This window comes from Camelina sativa, chromosome 15, assembly GCF_030686135.1.
Source record: "Camelina sativa cultivar CO46 ecotype springtype chromosome 15, ASM3068613v1".
NCBI lineage: Eukaryota > Viridiplantae > Streptophyta > Magnoliopsida > Brassicales > Brassicaceae > Camelina > Camelina sativa.
Window position 1 is genome coordinate 14,913,349 of NC_141894.1, and position 21,627 is coordinate 14,934,975.

General features: G+C 35.8%; 1 protein-coding gene and 2 long non-coding RNA genes across 4 annotated transcripts; 2 read left to right on the forward strand and 1 right to left on the reverse strand.

Moving 5' to 3' along the window:
* The first annotated feature begins 8,834 nt into the window (after positions 1-8,834).
* LOC104746874 (uncharacterized) lies at positions 8,835-12,111 on the forward strand. 2 transcript variants are annotated; one of them, XR_015581789.1, is made up of 7 exons: positions 8,835-9,811; positions 9,902-10,189; positions 10,285-10,381; positions 10,464-10,562; positions 10,750-11,349; positions 11,486-11,762; positions 11,905-12,111. It is a non-coding gene; the product is annotated as an uncharacterized LOC104746874 (long non-coding RNA). The 2 variants fall into 2 exon arrangements; XR_761012.2 differs by having other exon boundaries at positions 10,750-10,962.
* Positions 12,112-14,363: 2,252 nt separating this feature from the next.
* LOC147926652 (uncharacterized) lies at positions 14,364-15,351 on the reverse strand. Its single transcript, XM_087487142.1, has 2 exons — positions 15,013-15,351; positions 14,364-14,930 (listed from the first exon to the last, which is right to left on the reverse strand). The coding sequence occupies exons 1-2, from the start codon at positions 15,349-15,351 to the stop codon at positions 14,364-14,366; spliced, it is 906 nt and encodes a 301-aa protein (XP_087343268.1).
* A 1,516-nt stretch (positions 15,352-16,867) lies between these two features.
* Positions 16,868-17,535, forward strand: LOC104746875 (uncharacterized). Its single transcript, XR_761014.2, has 2 exons — positions 16,868-17,160; positions 17,261-17,535. It is a non-coding gene; the product is annotated as an uncharacterized LOC104746875 (long non-coding RNA).
* Positions 17,536-21,627: the final 4,092 nt, after the last annotated feature.

Below are 21,627 nucleotides of genomic sequence, written 5' to 3' on the forward strand. Positions count from 1 at the left end.
GCACTTCTTCCCCATCCACCTATTCAAAATAATGAAACTTTTGAACCGCGTGTTTGTAGGAACTTGGCACAAAATACATTTTTACACGTTTAGATCGGAGGAGATAAACAAATAACCAAATATATATGAAACCCACAAATGGTGATCCCCTTTATGGTTACTTCCTAACCTACCATTTTGTTACAATGCAGATCAGGTTCCATTTTATTATTCAGCTCCAACAATATCTTTTCAATTAAAGGTGGGCAATGCTTTAATACGAATATAGTGTTGTAATCTCCATTTCGTGTCAAATACTTACATTTGATACGGTTTTAGTTGGTGATAGCTCCACAGCAATTACCCCCGCGTCATAATCTTTGCGACACTCATTAACTCCATTGTCCGGGGATGGTTAATTCATGCCACATTCGTAATTATCTGTTTCCCACCCATTAATATGACTACGGGTTGTACCCTACAGTCAAATATATAAAGGGAAATGATAGGTGCATAAACAAAAAACACCCACATTAATTTGATGGACCCGCATTTTAAATGACATGTTGTCCATTACCTGGCCTCAAACTGAAAAATCACCACTGACAGAGTGTTCACCATCTATGATAACCTTCGAACCATCAGTATTTCGATCATCCTGTGCACACCACGATAGCAACATAATTTAATATATGTAAGTAGTGAAAAAATTACAACCCTTAAGCTATTTGTCATATCAACCTTAGCATTGTCACCGCATCCCCTGTTTCTGACCTTCTCTCCCCTTTTTTTCCTAACCATTACTGAACTCATTCTTTGAAACTTTTTAGTTTTCCCTCTTCTTTTTTTTGAATACTTTATCTCTGAAGCTGTCTTCGAAGCATAAGAAGGTTCCTCATATTCATTTCTTTTAACCTCCAATAGTGCAGCTCTTATCTCCGTGCGGATCTCTGTACGGACGAAAATCTTCATGTTTTCATGATTTTCCTTTATCAGTGCTTCTTGTTTCCTGTAGAACCGGCTTAGTTCCACCGCATACCTTTCAAATATGTCATCGTCCAAACGTTCATCAACAACGGGCGTACCCCCCAGCCGCACATCATGTCTCCTTGTGCTCTTCTCTTTCTTATTTTCAATTGTTGCGGTGTCTGCTCTTTTTCTCTTTCGACAGTCAACTGTAACTATATCACCAATTAACCATTAATAAAAAAAAATTAATTTATAATGAAGCCCTTTGTAATGTATAAATGTCAACAAACCTTTCTCTTCGGGTCGTATTTGTTTTGGACACCTATCATCACCTCCCAACCATATTGCCTCATCCCATTTGTGGCCAGCTTTAATCAGATTTTTAATGTTGTCAACTTGATGGTCTTCCTCTTCGTCACGCCACGCGAATTCTCCACTATCACAATGCTCCCCACTACCAACCATCCGTCTAATAACCACCTATAAGATGATACATGTATTAGAAAATATATATACATTTTACGAAACTTATAGTTTCAAGTCGTTTACATATTATATCAACCACGTACATACCTCTTTAGCAGCCTCGCATGCGAAGATGTCTGCTGTCTCGATTGGGCGAAGTTTAGCCAGATTATGGATCGATCTTTGATTAAACGCCTGATCTTGAACGTCAGACGGTACTAATCTTGCAAGTGCTGGGACAGATTGAAAAGCAGCAGCTAGAGTGCTAGAGGAAATCCATGAAAAGCAAATGATTGATGCTTAAAAATATTCACTAAACTGTCTAGGTCTGCTGGACAATTAAATCCTGTAATTGTCTCCAGCGTCCGTTCAAATGACAACCTTCCCCATGGATATTTGAAAAAAAAAATCAATATTCTTGGTCATCTCCACTGTCTTCGGATCTGGTTTTACTGGTTGCGTGACGCATGTTAGAACTCCATCAACTATTATTATCAGCGCTAAAGCTAGTTTCTTCCACGTTTCCATCTCCTCAGTCTCCAACCTTTTTACCAACTCGGAGATCGTTGGTTCTCTGTTTTCCCCCGAATAGTGCATCCCAAACAGTCTTACATCCCTTTTGCGTTTTTGTAGCTGCTTTCACATCTCTCTTTTTTTGGATAATTTCCACATTCGAGACCTGTCAACTCTGCAAATTCCTGTAATCCAAACTTGATTGGATTGCCACCAAACACAATCTACATCTCATGCCGCTTTTTGGTCACCAATTGACGGCAAACAAATCCATGAACTAGTTTCCCGGAGAACGAGGTCTTGTTCGCAGGGATACGAAAAAGCTGCCCAAATGGAGACTTTAACAAGTTTTCCATTTCTTTTGTTCCACTCATCACTTTCGATATCGTAGAAAGATATTCTAGTTTTGAATACGCATTGATCTTGGTTTTGAGAGGGTAATGGTCAAGAGCAAATAACCTCCTCGGTAGATCCAAACTCAATGGAGGAACGATCTCTACTTCTTCGGGATCCATCCTACCATCAACAATTAACGTACTTATTCGTATGTACGTACACAATGCCAATGCCTACCCCCAATGCCTACAAGATTAGGGTTCTTTATCCTTTGCCCGCCACAAATACACAACTATTCATGGAATTCATGACCTGGGCTAATCAAATCGATTCTTAATTGTATTTTCTAGATACTCTTCCAACCAACTATAGAATTTGGGGACCAATCTCTCTTCCAATGAAAAGGGGAAGTCAAGAGAAACACTTACCTTCTTAATCAACACCAGTGATGGAAGAGGGAGGGAAACTAGTCGCCGTATTTCTGATTTCACCCGACCTTCGTAATCTCTTCTTCCTTAAATGTTCCATCGCGGACTGCTATTCTCGCTCCTCTTGTAGAACATATCCCAGGTCTAAACACCTTAATTCAAATAGTCGGGATGGAAACAACCCTATCGGACATCCAAATGCGCCGTTACTACTGAGGCCTCAGTTTTCCGTCTCCTACCAAGAACGAGGATTTAGCTTTACTACTTAACAATTTTTTTTAATTTTTTTAAAACAGTGCAACGGTTGGGATTTTCTTTAATTCTTTTATTCAACTTATACAGTTCTTCAACGTTAACCTTTATTAGTGACGTGGCAGAACTAATAAACCATCAATCAGTATTCATTGGAGTATGATAAAATTTTACAGTGGATTGGTTTGTGATAATTACCAATCTATTATTCGACGATATATAAAGTGGACTCCCCGCGCCACATAATTAACAAGTACATGTGATGTATCGTCTTCGCTAAACCGGCAGTTACACCGCTTAATTAACTAAATACTAAATACGAGGTATCTGTATAGAGTGCAGTCACGACGTTTTGAAAAGCCACAAGATGGATAATCCATTGGTCTTTGTTCGCTGCCTATATAAGAACACAATTAGGAGAACCCGTTTAAATATTCATTCGTCTCTCATAACCAAAACCCACAAAACATAAGTGCAACAAAGTGATGGTGCATTTCGACATGCTATCCGATCTCCACACTTGGCGTTCTGATTGGAAGGTTTCTGTTAAGATCATTCGTAAGTGAATAAAGAGAGAAGCGAACATCTCCACCTTTGAAATGGTTGTTTTGGATGTTTTCGTAAGTGACTTTCATCATCATATTATATGCTCTTCATATCAAAATGATTTATACATCATAGTTGAACTTTTTCCCTCACCATAGGGGCAGAAGATGCAGGCAACAATCAGCGAGGACCTGTTGCCCCATTTCCGTGAACGTATGGTGATTGAGAGGATTCGTGGAAAACCTTCTCAAATTTCGTCGTCACTAACGACACATCCGCAATGAAGGTCGTGGTTTCCAACTTCCTGATAAAATTCACTGCTGACACGGTTGTGGAAAACATTCGTTGCTTGTCGACCAATCACTACATCGACTACGTCGACTTCGACACAATTTACGAACAATGGTCTCCTTTCACTCCAAACTGCTGCATAGGTAACGTTGCATTCTGTTGTTCCCTTTTCCATTATCATAGCCAGTACGATCATTCTAATGACATGACATCATAGACACGATGGGGGAAGTTTCTAACGTCGAACCAACCATATTCGTTGACGATCCAACTGCTCCACGGTTTGCCGAAAAAACACGGTTGATAAGGTTTTAATTGAAGAATCTTGAGTGAGTCGTTTGTTGCGATTATTACTTTTCACACACTTTTAAGTAATAACGGGTATTAACGTAGATGTCTTCGTTCGTAGGGGTCAACACTTGCAATGTGTAGCTTATGATGAAATGGCCGATGATTTTGTCCGCAATTTATGGCTATCCTCAGGCAAACCAGTGGTAGTCTTGCGATTTTGGAGGGCGAAGTTTAAGGATGGAGGTACATATTACGTAAACGTATTTATAACAAGGAATATTTGCATTCTAACACACTTTTCTATAAAAAAATTGCATTCTAACACACTTTTGGACCACCACACACTTTTCTTATAGTGTTTTACTTTCTTACCCTTTAACTCTCTCTCTCCAAACACATTACTTCTCAACACACATTTTTCTTTTATTTTTTATTTTTACTCTATTTTCTTTCCTTTATCTTTCTTTCTCACCTTCTATAACTCTCTCTCCATTTCCAAATAATTTTTATGTTATTTGTTTATCTTACTCCCTTTCTTTGATATATATGTCTGAATAATCTTGAGTAGTGGATAACAATATATATATTCCTTAGCCACATTTATATCTTTTTAAAATTTTGCATTTTGATATATTTATCATCTACAAAATCAAATCCATATGCTTATATATTTATGATTATTTAGTTTCATGTTCAATATATATAATATCATCCATCAAATATTTTTCATATGTTATTGATCATCAGTTTTATGTTTTCTAGTAAAAAAATCTTCAGATTTGGCTACATTTGTTACAATTACTATGAGACTAAATTTATGATCTAAAATTTAAGATTTAGGGTTTAGGGTTTAGAGTTTTAGGGTTTAGGGCTTAGAGATTTAGGGTTTAGAGTTTAGTATAGGATATAATGAACGGTTTCATGCTTAGGTTTTTAGGGGATATGATGAGGTTAAAATTGTTTGGTAATTAACAATGACTAATTCACCAAAACACAAGTAGTTTTTAGTGGATGTGTATAATTTAGCGTCCACGTGGGCTTGATTTTATGGACATGTAGTTTTTAGTGGACGTGTATAATTTAGCGTCCACGTGGACTTGATTTTATGGACATGTAGTTTTTAGTGGACGTGTATAATTTAGCGTCCACGTGGACTTGATTTTATGGACATGGAAGATTAAAATCGTTTGATAGTTTACCATGACTACTTTACTAAAGCACAAGTTGTTTAACTAATTAGGTATTCATATGTTTTTTTTTCTATGGCGAACAACATCAATGAATTTGGAAATTTATAAAGAATGTAATGCAAGAAGTCAAAAATTTGCCCTAATTTAAGGTTCAGGGTTTACAGGTTGGGGTAGGTCAATTTCATGTTTTATAGTAAAAGATCTTCATATTTGACTACATTTGTTAAAGTTTCTATGAAATTAAAGTTATGATTATGGTTTATGATCTAAGGTTAAGGTCTAAAGTTTAGGATTTAGGTGTTAGAGTTTAGGCTTTAGGGTTTAGGGTTTAGGGTTTAGGGTTTAGGGTTTAGGGTTTAGAGGTTTAGGGTTTAGGGTTTAGGATAGAATATAATGAACGGTCTCATGCTTAGTTTTTAGGAGATATGATGAGGTTAAAATTGTTTGATAGTTAACAACGATTGTTTCACCAAAACACAAGTAGTTTCTAGTGGACGTGTATAACTCATCATCCATGTGGATTTGATTTTAGAATAAGTATCCACATAAGTATCCCCAAGTAAGACATTAGTATCCACAAATATGTATCCACATAATAAGACATTTTTAGCATCCACATAACAATTAACAAATAATATTCAACTATAATTGGATAATTAGGTATTCATATATTTTTCTCTAATCATCCAAAAGTAAGTATTCATCTACATATGTTAACCATCAACATAATACAATCCGCTCCATACAAATTAATGGACACCAATTTTGTAAAGAATGTTGTCCACATAAACAATACATAATGGATACCATTAGAGATAGAGGTTTTTTTTGGTTTAGAGTTTAGGATATGATATGATGAACGGTTTCATGCTTAGGTTTTTTGGGGATATGATGAGGTTAACATATTATGATAGTTAACAATGACTACTTCACCAAAACATAAATAGTTATTAGTGGACGTGTATAACTCATCGTCCATGTGGACTTGATTTTAGAATAAGTATAGTATCCACATAATAAGAAATTTTTAGCATCCACATAACAATCAACAAATATTCAACTATAATTTGATAATATGTATTATAATTATTCATTTTAAATATAGTAAATGAATCTCAAAATGTAGAAAAAAATAAAATTATAATGAATGATAAAAACAAAATCAAAAAAATATGTCATAATGATTAAATAAAGTGATTACAAAGAGAGTAGGAGAAAAAAAAAAGTGAAGAATAGAAAAAGAAAATGTGATGAAGGTTATAACTCAACTTATATGATGAAGGTTAAAATAGTCTAGAAATTATGTGAAAATTGGCAAAAAGTGTCCCATGGACAAAAAATGTGTCAAATGAACATACTTTCATAGAAAGTGTGTCTCAATGCAAATCTCCCTTATAACAATTAAAACACCTTTTAACTATAGGAGTTCTACAGAAAGCTAAGTTTGGTTACACTATTTCCTTAATTTTTTCGCACAGCTGGAGGAATGGAAGTGGTTAGCCAACCGGGTGTCTCAAAAGTAATATTTGACCTGTCGTTCCCTGAGGTCAAAGATTTCAAACTCTGGTTAGAATACTTGGACCACCGCGCGCGGACCGAAGAAGAATCGTAGCTTATGTTTCCATTTCTGAATGCTGCTTTTATTTCAAATATTTAAACCACGTCACTGAACTTTTTATGTTATCTACCAACAATATTTAAACCACATCGCTGAACTTTTTTGTGTGTTGTAAGCATGGTTAATTTTTTCTTTTGCTTTATTTTGTAAGCATCTTCCTAATACTGGCAACCTTTAATGTTAAACGTATGTGTTAATTTGTGTACAAATGATTTTGTTTACTTCATGGGCTTGGTCAGCAATAATAACACGACCACGTTTGAAACAGTCATTGTTTTTGAGACGTAAACAGATGTGTCTAAACCAAATATAATAAACTAACACCCACATAATTGTACAACGTATTGTTGAAAAAAATAAGAACACAACCCAAAATACTACTAATAAACTTTGAATCTACTTGATAAAATATGACATTTTCGCTAGTATAACCAAAGTCGCAACAAACATATTCGTCAGTTTTAACTCCATAGTTAATCCATCACCCTTGTTTGCAATCAACGCCTTCAGCCTTCCCAACTCCATCTGATTTTCCTTGTGCATATTTAAGATGTTAGCAATCTCCTCTTTTTGTTCCTGTAGCGCTTCACGCATTTGATTCAAACTAGTCAACTTTAGAATATCTTCCTTCACTGTCTTAAGTTCCTCCATCATAGCTTCATCCCACCATTTGAAAATGTGATAGTCCCCATCCTGTAAATTTTTTTTAATAAAAAGCTTAGGGTATGAAAATAAATCTGATGGTTATTCAACCTCGAGATTACGATAAGTGACCCAGACTAAACATTTAAACCAAATGAGGACGTTATTTACCTCTCTATTCCGACATGTGTAGTAGAGCCTCCCTGGGTTTGTCCTTTTAAAAGAAGGTTGTAGGTTTGGCCTTTCACCACAGTAACAAACAGCCAGGATCCCATACTCCGCATCGTCATACTCAACTGGACTCGTGTTTGTCAAATCAGACATTAAGAACGAAACTGAGAACATAATTGAAGGATGGAAAATAAATATAAAAGGAACGTTAACTATTAACTGAATATCCAACTCCTAAATCTACTCCAATATCTATGGCAGCGGCTCTCTCTGTTTCCCCCAAATCAGTTCAATGAACCCTAATTTAGATTTATTTTATAAGATATCGATTATATTCGGTTTGTTTTATAGAACATTGGGTTTTGTGTCGTTTTTTGTATTGTAAAACAACATGAACTTTTCCAAGTTGTGTCGTTTTCCAATAGAAACAAACGGCGTCGTTTGCTTGATAGTTATGTGTGTTTAACCGGTGAAACAAAGTACACGTCATCTATACGGGGATAGACTATATTGTGGGGAAAAGGGCCATTTTGTACCTTTACCCACCCCAAAAGTGTGATTTTCTTCATGTACAAACAGGTAGTGCTAATTTAGACATGTACTCTAATAAAATTCACACTTTATTGTGTGGGAATTTATCTTTTGTTGGGTTGACGTCTTATGTATTACCAAGGTTGGTTATATTGCCAAAAAAACCTCATGATTATGCATTCGGCTAAAAGGACCCGTAGAGTAATATATTTAACAAATTATATTGAACAATATATACAAATTTCACCACCTAACTCCTGTATTGTTCAAGCATATATATGACAGTCCGAACGTTTCCGTTTGATTTCCCTAAATTTTAATAACTACGAGAACAAAATCTCTCCCAAAAAAAACGGCGAAAACACACAATAAGCTCCCATAAGTTTCATTATATTATATTACACAAGGATTATACTATTTCATTATATGATTAAACCTCTTTTACATATAAAAAAAAAGTTCATTAAATAAACCGACCACCAATAGGAAATATAATGTAAATTATGATTTGTTAATATTTTTTTTTTGTGCAAATCGGGAAATTCAATAAAAACCCGGTTAAACCGGAACTGGTACAGGGTTTGATAACACACGTTTTGCCAGAGCATCTGCATCGCGATTACAATTTCTAGGAACAAAAGAAAATTTGATAAACTGAAAAGAAGCGGATAGATCGAGGATAACAAAGATGATCCCGTGAAGTTCCTTAGGCGGATCCTCCGAATTTATGGCTTCGATTAATTGCTTGCAATCTGAAGCGACAGAGATTTGGGGGAAACCCAGGTTTGAGGCATCTTGTAGTGCGTGGAGGATGGTGATCGCCTCCACTATGAGTGGTGATCGAACGAAGTTACTAATCGTCGATCATGTGCAGTTCTGTCCGATATGGCTATTACTGAAGGTCCAACCACAGCCCGCTTGCTTAGTCTCCTTGTTCCACATTGCGTCGTCGTGATAGATCACAACCTCTCTGGCCATCGGTTGGGGAAAATCGTTGATCATTCTGGGTGTATGAGATTCAGGTAGTTCTTGAGCTTCACACCATTCCCTTCCCACCTTGAGAGCGTAGTTCAGGGTTTCCTCTAAAGAATATGAAAAAGTTTCTGAAGATTTTATGGTTTCGAGAGATCCAGATCGACCATAGTATCCATGGGTGTGGTCCTACGCTCATTCCGCTAGGGGGAAGGCAGATCCACAGCTTGGCTGTTTCGATTACGGCTCGTAGGGATTGTAGAGTGCTAAAATCCACAGGGCGTTGGAAAGGAGCGATTCTCCAGATCTGTTGGGCAAATCGGCAAGTGATGAAGAGGTGGTCACTGGTTTCCGACTCCCCACAGAAAGGGAAAATGGAATCTGTTCTTATGCTTCGTTTCCTTAAGTTCTCTCCCGTGGGTAGAGCCCCCTTCATACCTTTCCAGAGCAGGAGCTTATTCTTTGGAGATGTTGAGAGGTTCCATATGTCACTTACCCAGTTGAAGTTTCTGATGGGAGTAAGGGCTTGTACCTGCGTCGGATGATTCAACTTGATGCTGTCATAGTAGCCTGATTTAGTCGTATAGACTCCATTCTTAGTTGGTATCCACGTAAAGGTATCCTCGGCTCCTTTTTTGCTTACTTTAATCTCGAGCATGTTCTGTTCCAGCTCTGGTAATACTTGACGTATTTTTCCCCTATCCCAGTCTTTTGTGGATGGTGAGATCAAGGTCGCCACTGTGTTATGTTGAGTCTCCTTCGTTGGTGGTCCCATTGGGGTTTGTGGGGATTCCAGAGAGATCCACGGTTCACTCCACAGGGGCGTCTGGTGGCCATTACCAATTACCTTTGCGAGCTGTTTCTCGAGCAGTGTTTTTCCTATGCAAATTCCACGCCATCCATGGGAAGTATTAACCAGGGGTATACTCTGTAAGAAGGGAGTGGAGTGGCAGTATCTTCCTAGGAGGATTCGAGCCATTAGGCAATTAGGAGAGGTAAAAATCCTCCAACTTATCTTTGCTAGCAGAGCGTCATTGAAACTTTCAATGTCGTGAAATCCTAAGCCTCCTTCTACCTTTGACTTGGTTAGGTTTGCCCATGATATCCAGCACATCTTTGTTTTTCTGTAGACGAGTCCCACCAGAATCTTGTCAACACCGACTGGATGCGCTTGCACAGGGATCCCGGTAATTTAAAGCATGACATAGTATATGTTGGCATTGCAGCCAATCATGATTTGAGCATAACCATTTTTCCTGTTGTTGACAGGAACTTTGAGGACCAGCTCCGTGCCTTTTGTCTGATCTTATCCACTATGCTAGTGAATAGATCCCTTTTCTTTTTGTCAAACAGTTCAGGGAGTCCTAGGTACTTCCCTTTTCCTCCCTCTTTAGATATCTTCAGCTGCTTTTTTATTTTCTCTTTGGTGGTGGCATTCGTTTTGGCCGAGAAAGTTATGGCTGATTTCTGTGTGTTAATCATCTGTCCAGATGCTTCTTCATATTTCTTGAGGGTTTCTAACAGGTTATCACAATCTTCCTTTTCTGCCTTGCAGAAGAACATGGTGTCGTCTGCAAACAGGAGATGGTTTAGCCTTGGGCTCTTCTTGCCTAGTTTGAATTCCTGTCATTTTTCCTTCAGCTTGAGCTTTTTTACACAGGCCTGACAGCACTTTGCTGCATAGTATGAAGATAAACGGTGATAGCGGGTCCCCTTGCCTAATACCACGTTGTGGTAGGACCATTCCCTGAGCTGCTCCATTTATCAGGTAAGAGTAGGATACAATTGTTAGGCATTGCATTATCCTGTTTATCCACTGTAACATCCGTGAACCGGAATCCCAGTTTGGGATGTGCATCGATCGATGCAGGTGGAGCATCGGTCGATGCTGACTCAATTTTGTGCGTTTTGGCTTAAGTCAAACGCTGCATTTTGGGAAAAGGGGAAAAGAAAACCCTTAAGTCATTCTTTTTGTCTCATTAGACGATTTTAGTAGTTTTTGAGAAACAAAAGAGAAAGAGAAGTGTTCTTGGTGTTCTTGGTGATTTCTGGAGATTTGAGGCTGTTCCTGTAGAGATTTGTAGCTGGGATCGTTGTAGGAGCTTCCTAGAAGCGTTTTCTTCTTGTGTTTAGGTTCAGATTCGTCTTGGCAAAGGTAAGTGTAGGACCATGGCTTATCTAAGCTAGAGAACTCTTTAATCTGCTTGTTGTGTGATGTTAGACTTGTTAGATCGTTGCTATGGACGTTAGGAAGCTTTCTTGTGGCTTGAGATCGAGTTTTGTGGTTGTAGGAACGAAGATCCAGTGAGAAGCTTCGGGGGAAATATGATGCTCGGCATTGCATCGGTCGATGCATATCTTGCGTCGGTCGATGCAAGTGCGAGGACGGCGCGTAAAACTCTAGGGTTTTCGTGTGATGTCGAGCATACGTTGGTTGATGCGGATTGGGTGTCGGTCGATGCACGTTACACTTGCATCGGTCGATGCAGCTTCTGTGTCGGTCGATGCATCCCCATGCGGATTGGGCGTCGGTTGATGCATGTTGGTGTCGAACGATGCAGAGTCCTGGTTTGTTATTGTTAATTGTTGATTGTTGTTTTATGGTTAGAGATGACTCTATTGCTTGTGCGTATAGCCCAGTAGATGGGAGGATTGCCTAACTGAGTGTTTATAAAATACTCATGCATTGCAATGTGTGTTTGTGGTGCAGGTAAAGACAAAGTGTGATTGTGGAATCAAGGCAATGAAGAAGAGGATGTTCTAGGGACTCAATTGGATGTTGTCTGGCATTTCTAGGTTGCTAGAGTTGAGTCATTAGAAACATTGCTAGGTTGCTGGTTTTGTGATTCTTGTTGTTTGGTTATTGGTTATTGGTTATATTTTGGATAATGGTTTATTATTGGATTATTATTGAATATTGGTTGGTTATTTCCGCTGTTGAATGTGTTTGTGGTTAGGTGGCTAGTGGGTATGGGACCACTAGTTGTAGTTTTTATTACTCCCTCCGTTTCAAAATATAGGATGTTTAAGGTAAAGCACACATATTAAGATAGTTTACTTTTCTTTTCAAAAGTATCATATATATTTAAATTAAAAAATATTCAACCAATAATAAAGAAGACTGCAGAAATAATGATTACAGATTTTTTAATATATATTAAAAATTGCATGAAAAGTTACAAGACATCTTATATTTTGAATCAAAGAAAAGAGGCCAAAACATCTTATATATTGAAACGGAGGGAGTATATTATAATTATTATTTATTATCAAAAAAAAATGTCGGTCCTCTCATTTTGCACATGGTTAAAGCCCATTCTCTCCATAACAAGTTGGATGAAATCCCACTTTACTCGATCATAGGCTTTACTCATGTCAGTCTTGACCGCCATGTAACATCTTTTTTTTTGCTTTTGATGTATGCAGGTAATGGAGTGCCTCATGTGTGATCAGTACGTTATCTGAGATAGCTCGTTGGGGGGCGAAAGCCGATTGATTTTCAGATACCAATGCATGAAGGTGCGGTTTTAGTCTCTTGGCAAGCATCTTGGAGACAATCTTATAGTAGACTGGACATAAAGCTATCGGGCGATAGTCCTTCATGGTTTGGGGGCTCTTTATCTTTGGGATCAGTCTAATATGGGTTGTATTGATCCTTGCAGGTAGCTTGCCAGAGGAAAAGAATTGTTGGACCTCTGTTACAATTTGTTTGCCAACTGTTCTCCAGTTTGACTGGAAGAAACTTGCAGAGAAGCCGTCTGGTCCTGGTGCCTTATCAGCATGGATAGAAAACACGCATTCCTTATTTCTTTCTCTGTTGGTGCAGTTGTCAGGCTTGCATTCATTTCCTCGGTGACGTAGGGGTGAATTGCCTCTTCGATGGTTCTTCTCCTTTCTCTTGGTTTGGCCGTGAATATTTTTTGATAATTGTCTGAAATCACATTCGCTATCTGATGTTCCTCATACCACACCTTTCCCAAATCATCCTCCAAAACTGAGAACTTGTTGATTGTTGCTCTCCCTTTAGTGACAGCGTGGAAGAAACCACTATTCTTATCGCCTAGGTTGAGACATAGTATTACAAAAAGAAACAAACTTGATTTGGTAATTCATCACTTAAAGTGAACATAGGATTGTGAAAGAATTTAATAGAATGATGAATTCCAGTGTTATTCGATCAAACCTTTTATAAATTCTTTAAAAGTCTTGTGTTATTGGACTGTGTGGATTTAATCATTCTTTTAAAGTCTTTTAGATTCAAGTGTTATTCAAGTTGTTACTTTTTAACTCTATTAAATTCAAGTGTTATTGGATGTTATCTTATTTTACAAAACATCGTTATTTAGCAAGAATTCAAGAGAAATGTTAGTGTAAAATGTGAAGAATAGATTCCGAGCTTTTAAGGTCAGATTTGGATAGATAAAAAAAAAATAAAAAATATTCATCATTAGAACAAACAAACAAACAAGATATGCAACATACAAACAAACGAGAATGTTACAGAACGCTCCAATCCCAGCCAGAGAACAAGTTATGTGTCAATTGCTCCCAGAAGAATCTACAATGGGCATCAGTTTCATACGGGATCTTCATATGCTTGGAGTGCTCAGGGAAGCACGGTGTTCACATCTCCTTCGTCAGATCCATCACCAGATCCGTCGGTTGTGAAGGAATAGGCTGGTGGTGGAAGGATGAAGAAGAAACCTTTGTTGTTGGAGGTTGTACGGACTCTGGTAATGGTGGATGGGATCGACAATTAGGTTAGTGAAGAAGAACGATGATGGCCATAGGGAGAGAGAAAGGTCACGAGGTCGAGGGCAATATCTATTTATTTCGGTTACAATTCTATAAGAGAATTCTATTATTTCCATTAAAATGTTTTTTTTTTTTGTTAAAAGGCATTCAATTTAAAGCATAAGACCAAAGAGTTTTACAGAGCCGAGGCCCAATATTGGAAGCCCAATAAAAAGTGAAGTTAAGACCAAAATAGAACCCATAGTTAGTTTAGAACCAAACTTGAACCAAATAGTTGGAATTGAACCAGGAAAACGGTTAGGCATCATAACCACTTCAAACCACCAACGTTTCACAGCATTGATTGAGGGAGATGTAGTCGAGAGAATCAGAAAGACACTATGTGGCGATTAGGGTTTTCTTCAGATGAGTAAGCTAGTTCGATCCTGCAAACCAGAGCAAGAGGATGTTTGAAGAGAGGGTCGGGCTTGAATCACGAAGGCTCAGAGCTCTATTCCGCACAAGTGAGTCGATCAGGGTGAGAAGAGTATCCGTTGTCTTGAAGCTACTTCGGTGAAGTCGATGATTTCGCTCTGTCCAAAGGTTGTAGATCGTAGCTTGCCAAGATGTAAGAAGCAAGATCTTGGCCTCGCGAGTTCCCCTGAAGCTGATAAGACTCTGAAGAGATGCTGACCAAGAGCGTTGTGGAGTGTCAGAGCAACGATTGGATATAGTGCTCCAGATGGTCCAACTGAAAGGACAGTCGAAGAAAAGGTGATCCCGACTCTCATCCGCAGAGTTCCAGAGCAGACAGGTAGGACTAGTTTGTAAACCCCACGATCGGAGCCTATCACTAGTTGGACATCTGTTCAGCACAACAAGCCAGGTGAGGAAGCTATGGTTTGGAATTCCTCTGGAATACCAGACTGTCTTATACCACGGGACCTTAGGTAAGTTTCCTTTCAGCGCTGAGTAGATTTTTCCAGTAGATCGAGAGTCTTTCTGTTTATCATTTATCCACCAGATATAGTTGTCCTCTTCAGTCTGTTAGTTGTAAAGCTGATAGTTCAATGAGATAGCTAACCTGATTCTCTGACCGTGCAGGGGGAACCCTCCATGAACCGTGTCTCCATAGATCAGCTAAGGTGGATTGCATTGGGATTCCCAGAGTTCTTTCAGAGTTCAGATGAGTCGACATCCTTCCAAGTCTACACCAATGATCACTCCAAAAAAGACAGTTACGTCCATTGCCCACCTTTACCTTAATCCAGGGGTAGACCTCTTCTCTTAGCTTGAAAAGCTTCCTCGCTAGCCAAGAGAACTTTGCATTTCTCTTCTGTGTCCAAAAGTTACTAAGGTTGTTCGATAGAACCACCTTTTTGAACCAAGCCACCCATACTGATCCTGACCGAAAGAAAATCATCTAGATAAGTTTTATCATGCATGCTTTATTCCATATGGTCAAGTTGCGTATGCCTAATCCTCCTTCTGACTTTGCAGTTGTGACAACATCCCAAGCCACACGAGCCGAGTAGTTGCAATTGCACTTATTTTTTAAAAAAAAAAGTAGAACCCGGTTTTATCCTGTTTAATGGTTCACCGGTTTTTGGTTTTTTGGCGGGTTGATATTTTTTTTTACCGGTTCAATTTCTTTTGGGTTTTGATATTAACCCAACCCAGACATGTTACCGGTTCGCGGGTTAACGTGGTTCGACCGCCGGTCCGGTCCGGTTTTGAAAACATTGATTATCACTAAAAATCTGTAAATTATGACTTAAATTCTATTCAATTAAATTCTCTCACAATCCACTGTCCAAAACCACCCCCTAAGTTTAAATGTTGTATTTTAAATGAATACCCTATTACTCTTAATACTAATGAATACATTACACAAATAATATGTATAATAATATTACTACATTTAAGAATTATTTTCATTTTTATTAATCTATTTTTACGCACAAAATAATAAATAATTATAGTAAATCAAATTTACATATTGTAACAATTGCAAAACCATATAAGCTAGACTAATAACACATTTACGCTATCTAAATAACTCAAAAACACCACTCACTCCATCAATAACAGTGAAACGACATACAATAATTAACTCAACACCGTCTAATACCACCGTCGTTTTGGTAATTTTCCAGTTTGGTCTGCTTTGGTAATTTACTAATTTTTGTTAGAAATATTTGCCTAGGCCTAAGTCCACCGTCCTTTTGGTTTATTTGTTTCTTGCTCTGCAAGATATTGAGCTGGTTTGTATAGAAATCATTTAGTTGGGCCTGGTACGATGTGGTGGCTACAATTTGTATAGGTAATTAATAAGTGAACAAATGTCAGCTTTGATATAAACAATAGAGAGTTAATATTGATGTTTTTTTTAAATAAAAAAAAAAATTAAAAGAAAGTAGAATCATGAATTCGACATGCTGATCATATAGAATTATTATTATATATTTAGTGGATTATTGATTGGCCAAGACAATCAAATGTCTCCTGGTCTAATTAGGGGGAAGAAGCTCAATCCAAAATACTTTGATTGAGTTTCGGTTTTGAACGTTTCGGTTCTACTACATCTTTAAGTTTTTTAGTCCTCTATTCAGGGATTGGATCCCGAATCCTTGTTCTCGTTTCTATATATCAAAGAAAAGCAAAAGAAAAATAAAAAGTAATCTAAACTAACAACTAAAAACGTTCTTGCAACCTTTGATATATGCTAGGCCTGGGCATTCGGAGTAAACCGAGAAAACCGAACCAAGAAAACCGAAAATTTCGGATCTCGGCGCTGATTGTGAGGGGAAAGCCAAACCGATCGGCGAAATAATTTTAGTAATTCGGTTATCAATTCGGTTCGGTTCGGCAGACGATAACCAATCGGTTTTTCGGTTAATAGATGCACCATATAAAATGAAAAAAACCCTAGATTTCTCATTTCTTCTCTTATTTTTTTCTCTGCCTCCGAGAGAAAACTTCTTCTCTGCCTCCTTCTTCTCATTCATTCTTCTCAATCTTTCTCATTTGATTATTCTTTTTGCTGCATCTTCCCACCTATTTATGTATCTTCTTCTCTTCGTCGTCATAGATCCATGGCCAGTGTTTTGCACAACAGTCTAAAACGTTGTTAGCCTATCACCATCAGTCATTTATAATCAATTCTCTCCGACAACTAAACTGTGGTCCAGATTAACCGCTACTAGCTTCCTCAACACCAAACTAACGATTGGTAAATCTTCAGATCTAATCGATTTTCATCTTTTTTGTTGATTTCTTTTCTTATTTCATAAGTTTAGATGAATGATTGCATGTTTTTTTGATGATGGTAGGTTATAGATCTCGATGAAGGCATGTTTTTCACGGGGAGATCCTACTGCCAGATGCTAATGCTACCGTCGCCGTCGAAGATCCGCTGCTGTCGAAGATCCGCCACCGTTGAAGTTCCGCCGCCTTGGAAATGAGTAGGGGCAAGGAGTTGATAAAACCCTAATTTTTGATGGATTTTGGTTGCTATTTAATTTGGGCTTTGTTTTGTAAAATTTGGCCCACTAGTTTAGTGGTTTGTAATTGTAAATTTGTTATTTTTAAAGCACATTCTTATAAATTTGGTCTAATTCGGTTTAATTAAACCGAATTAAATTAAAATTCGGTTTATTTCGGAATTGATTTTAAATCCAATAACCGACCCGAATAAACCGATTACCGAATAACCCGAACCGAACTTTTATTCGGGTTAATTCGGCTGAATTTTTAGATAACCGAAATTTTGAAAAACCGATTAAACCGAACCGAATAACCCGTTTAAACCGAATGCCCAGGCCTAATATATGCTTTGATTGAGACCTATCAATTTGGTATCAAAACTATACCACTTGCTAAACTGGGAAGTAACATGGAAAAAATTGAGGAGTTCGAAACCAATTTGGTTAAGCTAGCTGCAAGATGTGTTTTAGAATCTAAATCAAATTATGATGTATTAGTGCTAGAATTGGCACCCTTGACATACCGGTCTAAACTAAAAAGTAAACTGGTTATCTGATAAATAAATAGGTGGAATATTTTATAAATAAATTTCTATCTATTTGATTTTATTTTGTTGGACATATAAAGGAATATTTTCCCTTTACAAGACTTTTCGTGTCAATCATCTGATTTAAAGTCAATAAAAATAAAATCCTTTGAAACACAAAGTAAGTTAATTTTTTATCTTCACATATTGTGACATTCTTATTATGTAGTTGGTAATTACTAATCGCTTATTTTAGATCTTTAATTTTGTATTTTGTCAAATTTAACTTATATTTTGCTTATATTTTTAGGGCATTCTCAAAAATGCCTCTTTTTCCATACCCCTTTTTAAAAATACCCCTTCATGTTGACCATTTTTAAAACTACCCCTCTTTATATACAAAATGACCAAATTACCCTTTTTTGAGTGACAGCAAGAATGTACAGTCATCGAAAATATTTTTCCGCCAAAAAAATTTCCCGCCAAAAATTTTTTTTCCTGCCAAAATCGAAAATTTTTCCCAAAAAAAAATATTTTTTCCCGCCAAAAATATTGAAATTTATACCTTTTAAAAACATTGTAAACGCTTTTAAAAAACTTTTAAAAGCGTTTATAATGTTTTTAAAAGGTTTTTAAACACATTGTAAACGCTTTTAAAAACCTTGTAAATGCTTTTAAAAAGCTTGTAAATGCTTTTAAAAGGTTTTTAAGCACCTTGTAAACGCTTTTAATAACTTTTTAAAAGCATTTACAAGGTGTTTAAAAACTTTTTAAAACACTTTTAAAAATCTTACAAAAACTTTTACAAGGTTTTTAAAAACATTGTAAAAGCGTTTACAAGGTATTTAAAAACCTTTTAAATTTTTTTTTAAAAACCATTTGAAAACCTTTTAAAAACCTTTTAAAACCTTTTAAAAATCTTGTAAAAGCGTTTACAAGTTATTTAAAAAACCTTTTAAAACTCTTTAAAAAATCTTGTAAAAGCCTTTACAAGGTGTTTATAAGGTGTTTATAAGACTTTTATAAGGTAGAAACCTTATAAAACCTTTTAAAAACCTTGTAAATTTTTTTTGGCGGGAAAAATTTTGGCGGGAAAATTTTTGTGTCGAAATTTTTTATCAAAATTTTTTTGTCAAAAAAGTTTTTGGCGGGAAAATTTTTTCGAAAACTTTTTGGCGGGAAAATATGTCGGAAATTTTTTGGCGGAAAAAATTTGTTTTTCTTTTTATTGAATAAAATAATTTTCATATAAGGGTAAAATGGTCATTAAAAATTAAAAAAGGGCTAAAATAAAAATGGCCAGAAAAGAGGATATTTTTGAAAAAGGGTATATCAAAAGGGGCATTTTTAACAAATTCTCTATATTTTTCTTATGTTTTTCTTGGTTTTTTCTTACTTTTGATCATTATTTTTCTTTTGATTATTTAAGTTGGTATACAATGAAAAACAAGTCTCTTTGCTAATGTACTATTTCCATTAGTTTTTACTTTGTATATCATGTATGTTATTTACTTTTTGATATCCGACTACTTTGACAAAAAGTAAAGAACATATTTGTATTTCTTAATTTCTAATTTATGATAAGATTATTTCGAAATTTTGATTAATTATTTTATATAATGGAAATATTATGTAATAATCTCTATATAATTTTTTTTTTTCAGCAAATAATCTCTATATAATTAGTTAAGTAATCACTACAAGAAACATGCTTGGAGACGTCGGTTTTCTTAAGTCATTCTTTAAACCGACGCAAAATATTAAAATGGGACGGGTTTTAGCGTCATTTAGTTAACCGACGTAACCATTTAATAATACCAATATTTATTAAGTTTGTGAACTAAGGCGGTGTGCAGTAGAACGTGTGACATGGATGAAACATTCGATTAAGTCACCATGAAAATTTTGGAAAAACAAAAAGTTTGTTATAGACTTGTAGTAATACATAGCATTCATTTTTAAATTCATCTTATTCAATACGTATTAAAATATGGGTATAGTTACACCTTTTCGTCGACGAGCAAAAACTTTGTACCAATTTCATCTTCAGTCCATAAGTTACGGATTACATGTAGCCGAATCACTCGGTCAATCACAGGATGATTCGAATACCCAAGTTCTAGTTGGGTAAGTTGCTTATACTCAGAGCCGTCGCACAGATTATATGGGCCACAAGCCTAAAATTTTTTTTTGGCAATTATCTTTAATGAATCAAACAAAATTAATAAAACTGATTGTAAACAAAGTTGAACTGGAGACATCCAAGAAGTTTTAGTAGTTCCTTACCACTACACTAATAGGAAATTTTGCTAATTTTAGGGCCGGAAAATTATTTATCAGTATCGGGCCGCAAGCAGCTGCTTCATCAGCCTGTGCTTACGGCACGCTCTGCTTATACTGTGGAAATCTACGACCATCAACAACCACAACATCTGAAACATAATTTATAAGATTCATATGAATTAAATAAAGGCAATGAAAGATATATTCACAAATATTGTGACTAAGAAAAAGTTGAAAAATATAAAAATAATTACAACTGACGGACCTAGAGAGACTGGTATCTCCATTGAAAAAAATACAGCACTCGAATGTCTTCTTCTCACTTTTTTTTTCTCGCTTCTCACTTATTACTTCTCATCATAATTTTCTACATTCCCAACCTATATAAGCAAAATGAACATTCCATTATTAGGTACACTTCTTCCTATATAATATATCTTTCTCTTTTACCTACAAATACAACTTACAAAGATGCCACTTAAATGTGGAGCATCGATTAATCTATTAAATGGTGTATCAAATGTAATGGTTAACTATTTAATTTAATCCATGTTATTGTATACTATTAAAAAAATAGATGACAAAATTTTATCTGAGTACACTAGGGTAGAATCCAGACTTATTTTGTATTTTTAATTTTGGTTTATAGATGAAATTTGATTAATTCTTATGAGTACAACTAAATAACTAAGGGAAGATGTATATATAAAAACATATATGTATGTTGCAGTCATGTGCTTGATAAATATGGAAGGTGATGACATAAGTATGGAAGGTGATGACATAGTAATGTTGTTAGAAGTTTAACTTTACTATCATGTGACATATTACAAAACTAAACTTAGGCTGTTATTGTGTTGTGAATTAGAGCCAAAATCAAAACTAAAATTCTTGTTCTTTTCATATTTCATTTTTCAATTTAAATTAAAAAATATTTTCTCCATTTAAAATTATTTGTTTTTTAAGTTTTTTCACACGAATTAAGAAAATAAAATTTATATTTTACTATTTTCAATATATTACCTACTTTTTTAATTGGTCAAAACATAGAAGCATTTAGGATAGAATATGAATTTTTTCAAACATGTATTAGAAATCTGAAATGACGATTATGAAATCAAACTTAAGTCATATAAAATGACAGTTAAAATGAAAGTAATATTTTATTAATTCAGTACATTTATATTATAGTTATTGAACTAATTTAGTGTGACTATACTTCTAATGTTATAGTTATTTAAATAATGAAAAGTAGCAAAAAATAAGAAAAATTTAAGAAAAATATGAGCAAAACATAAGTTGAATATGAAAATATATATATATATATAATCCATCCGTTTGTCCAAAAATATACATATATATACCCGTTCCACATCCAAAATGAATTTCTCCATTATCACGGAC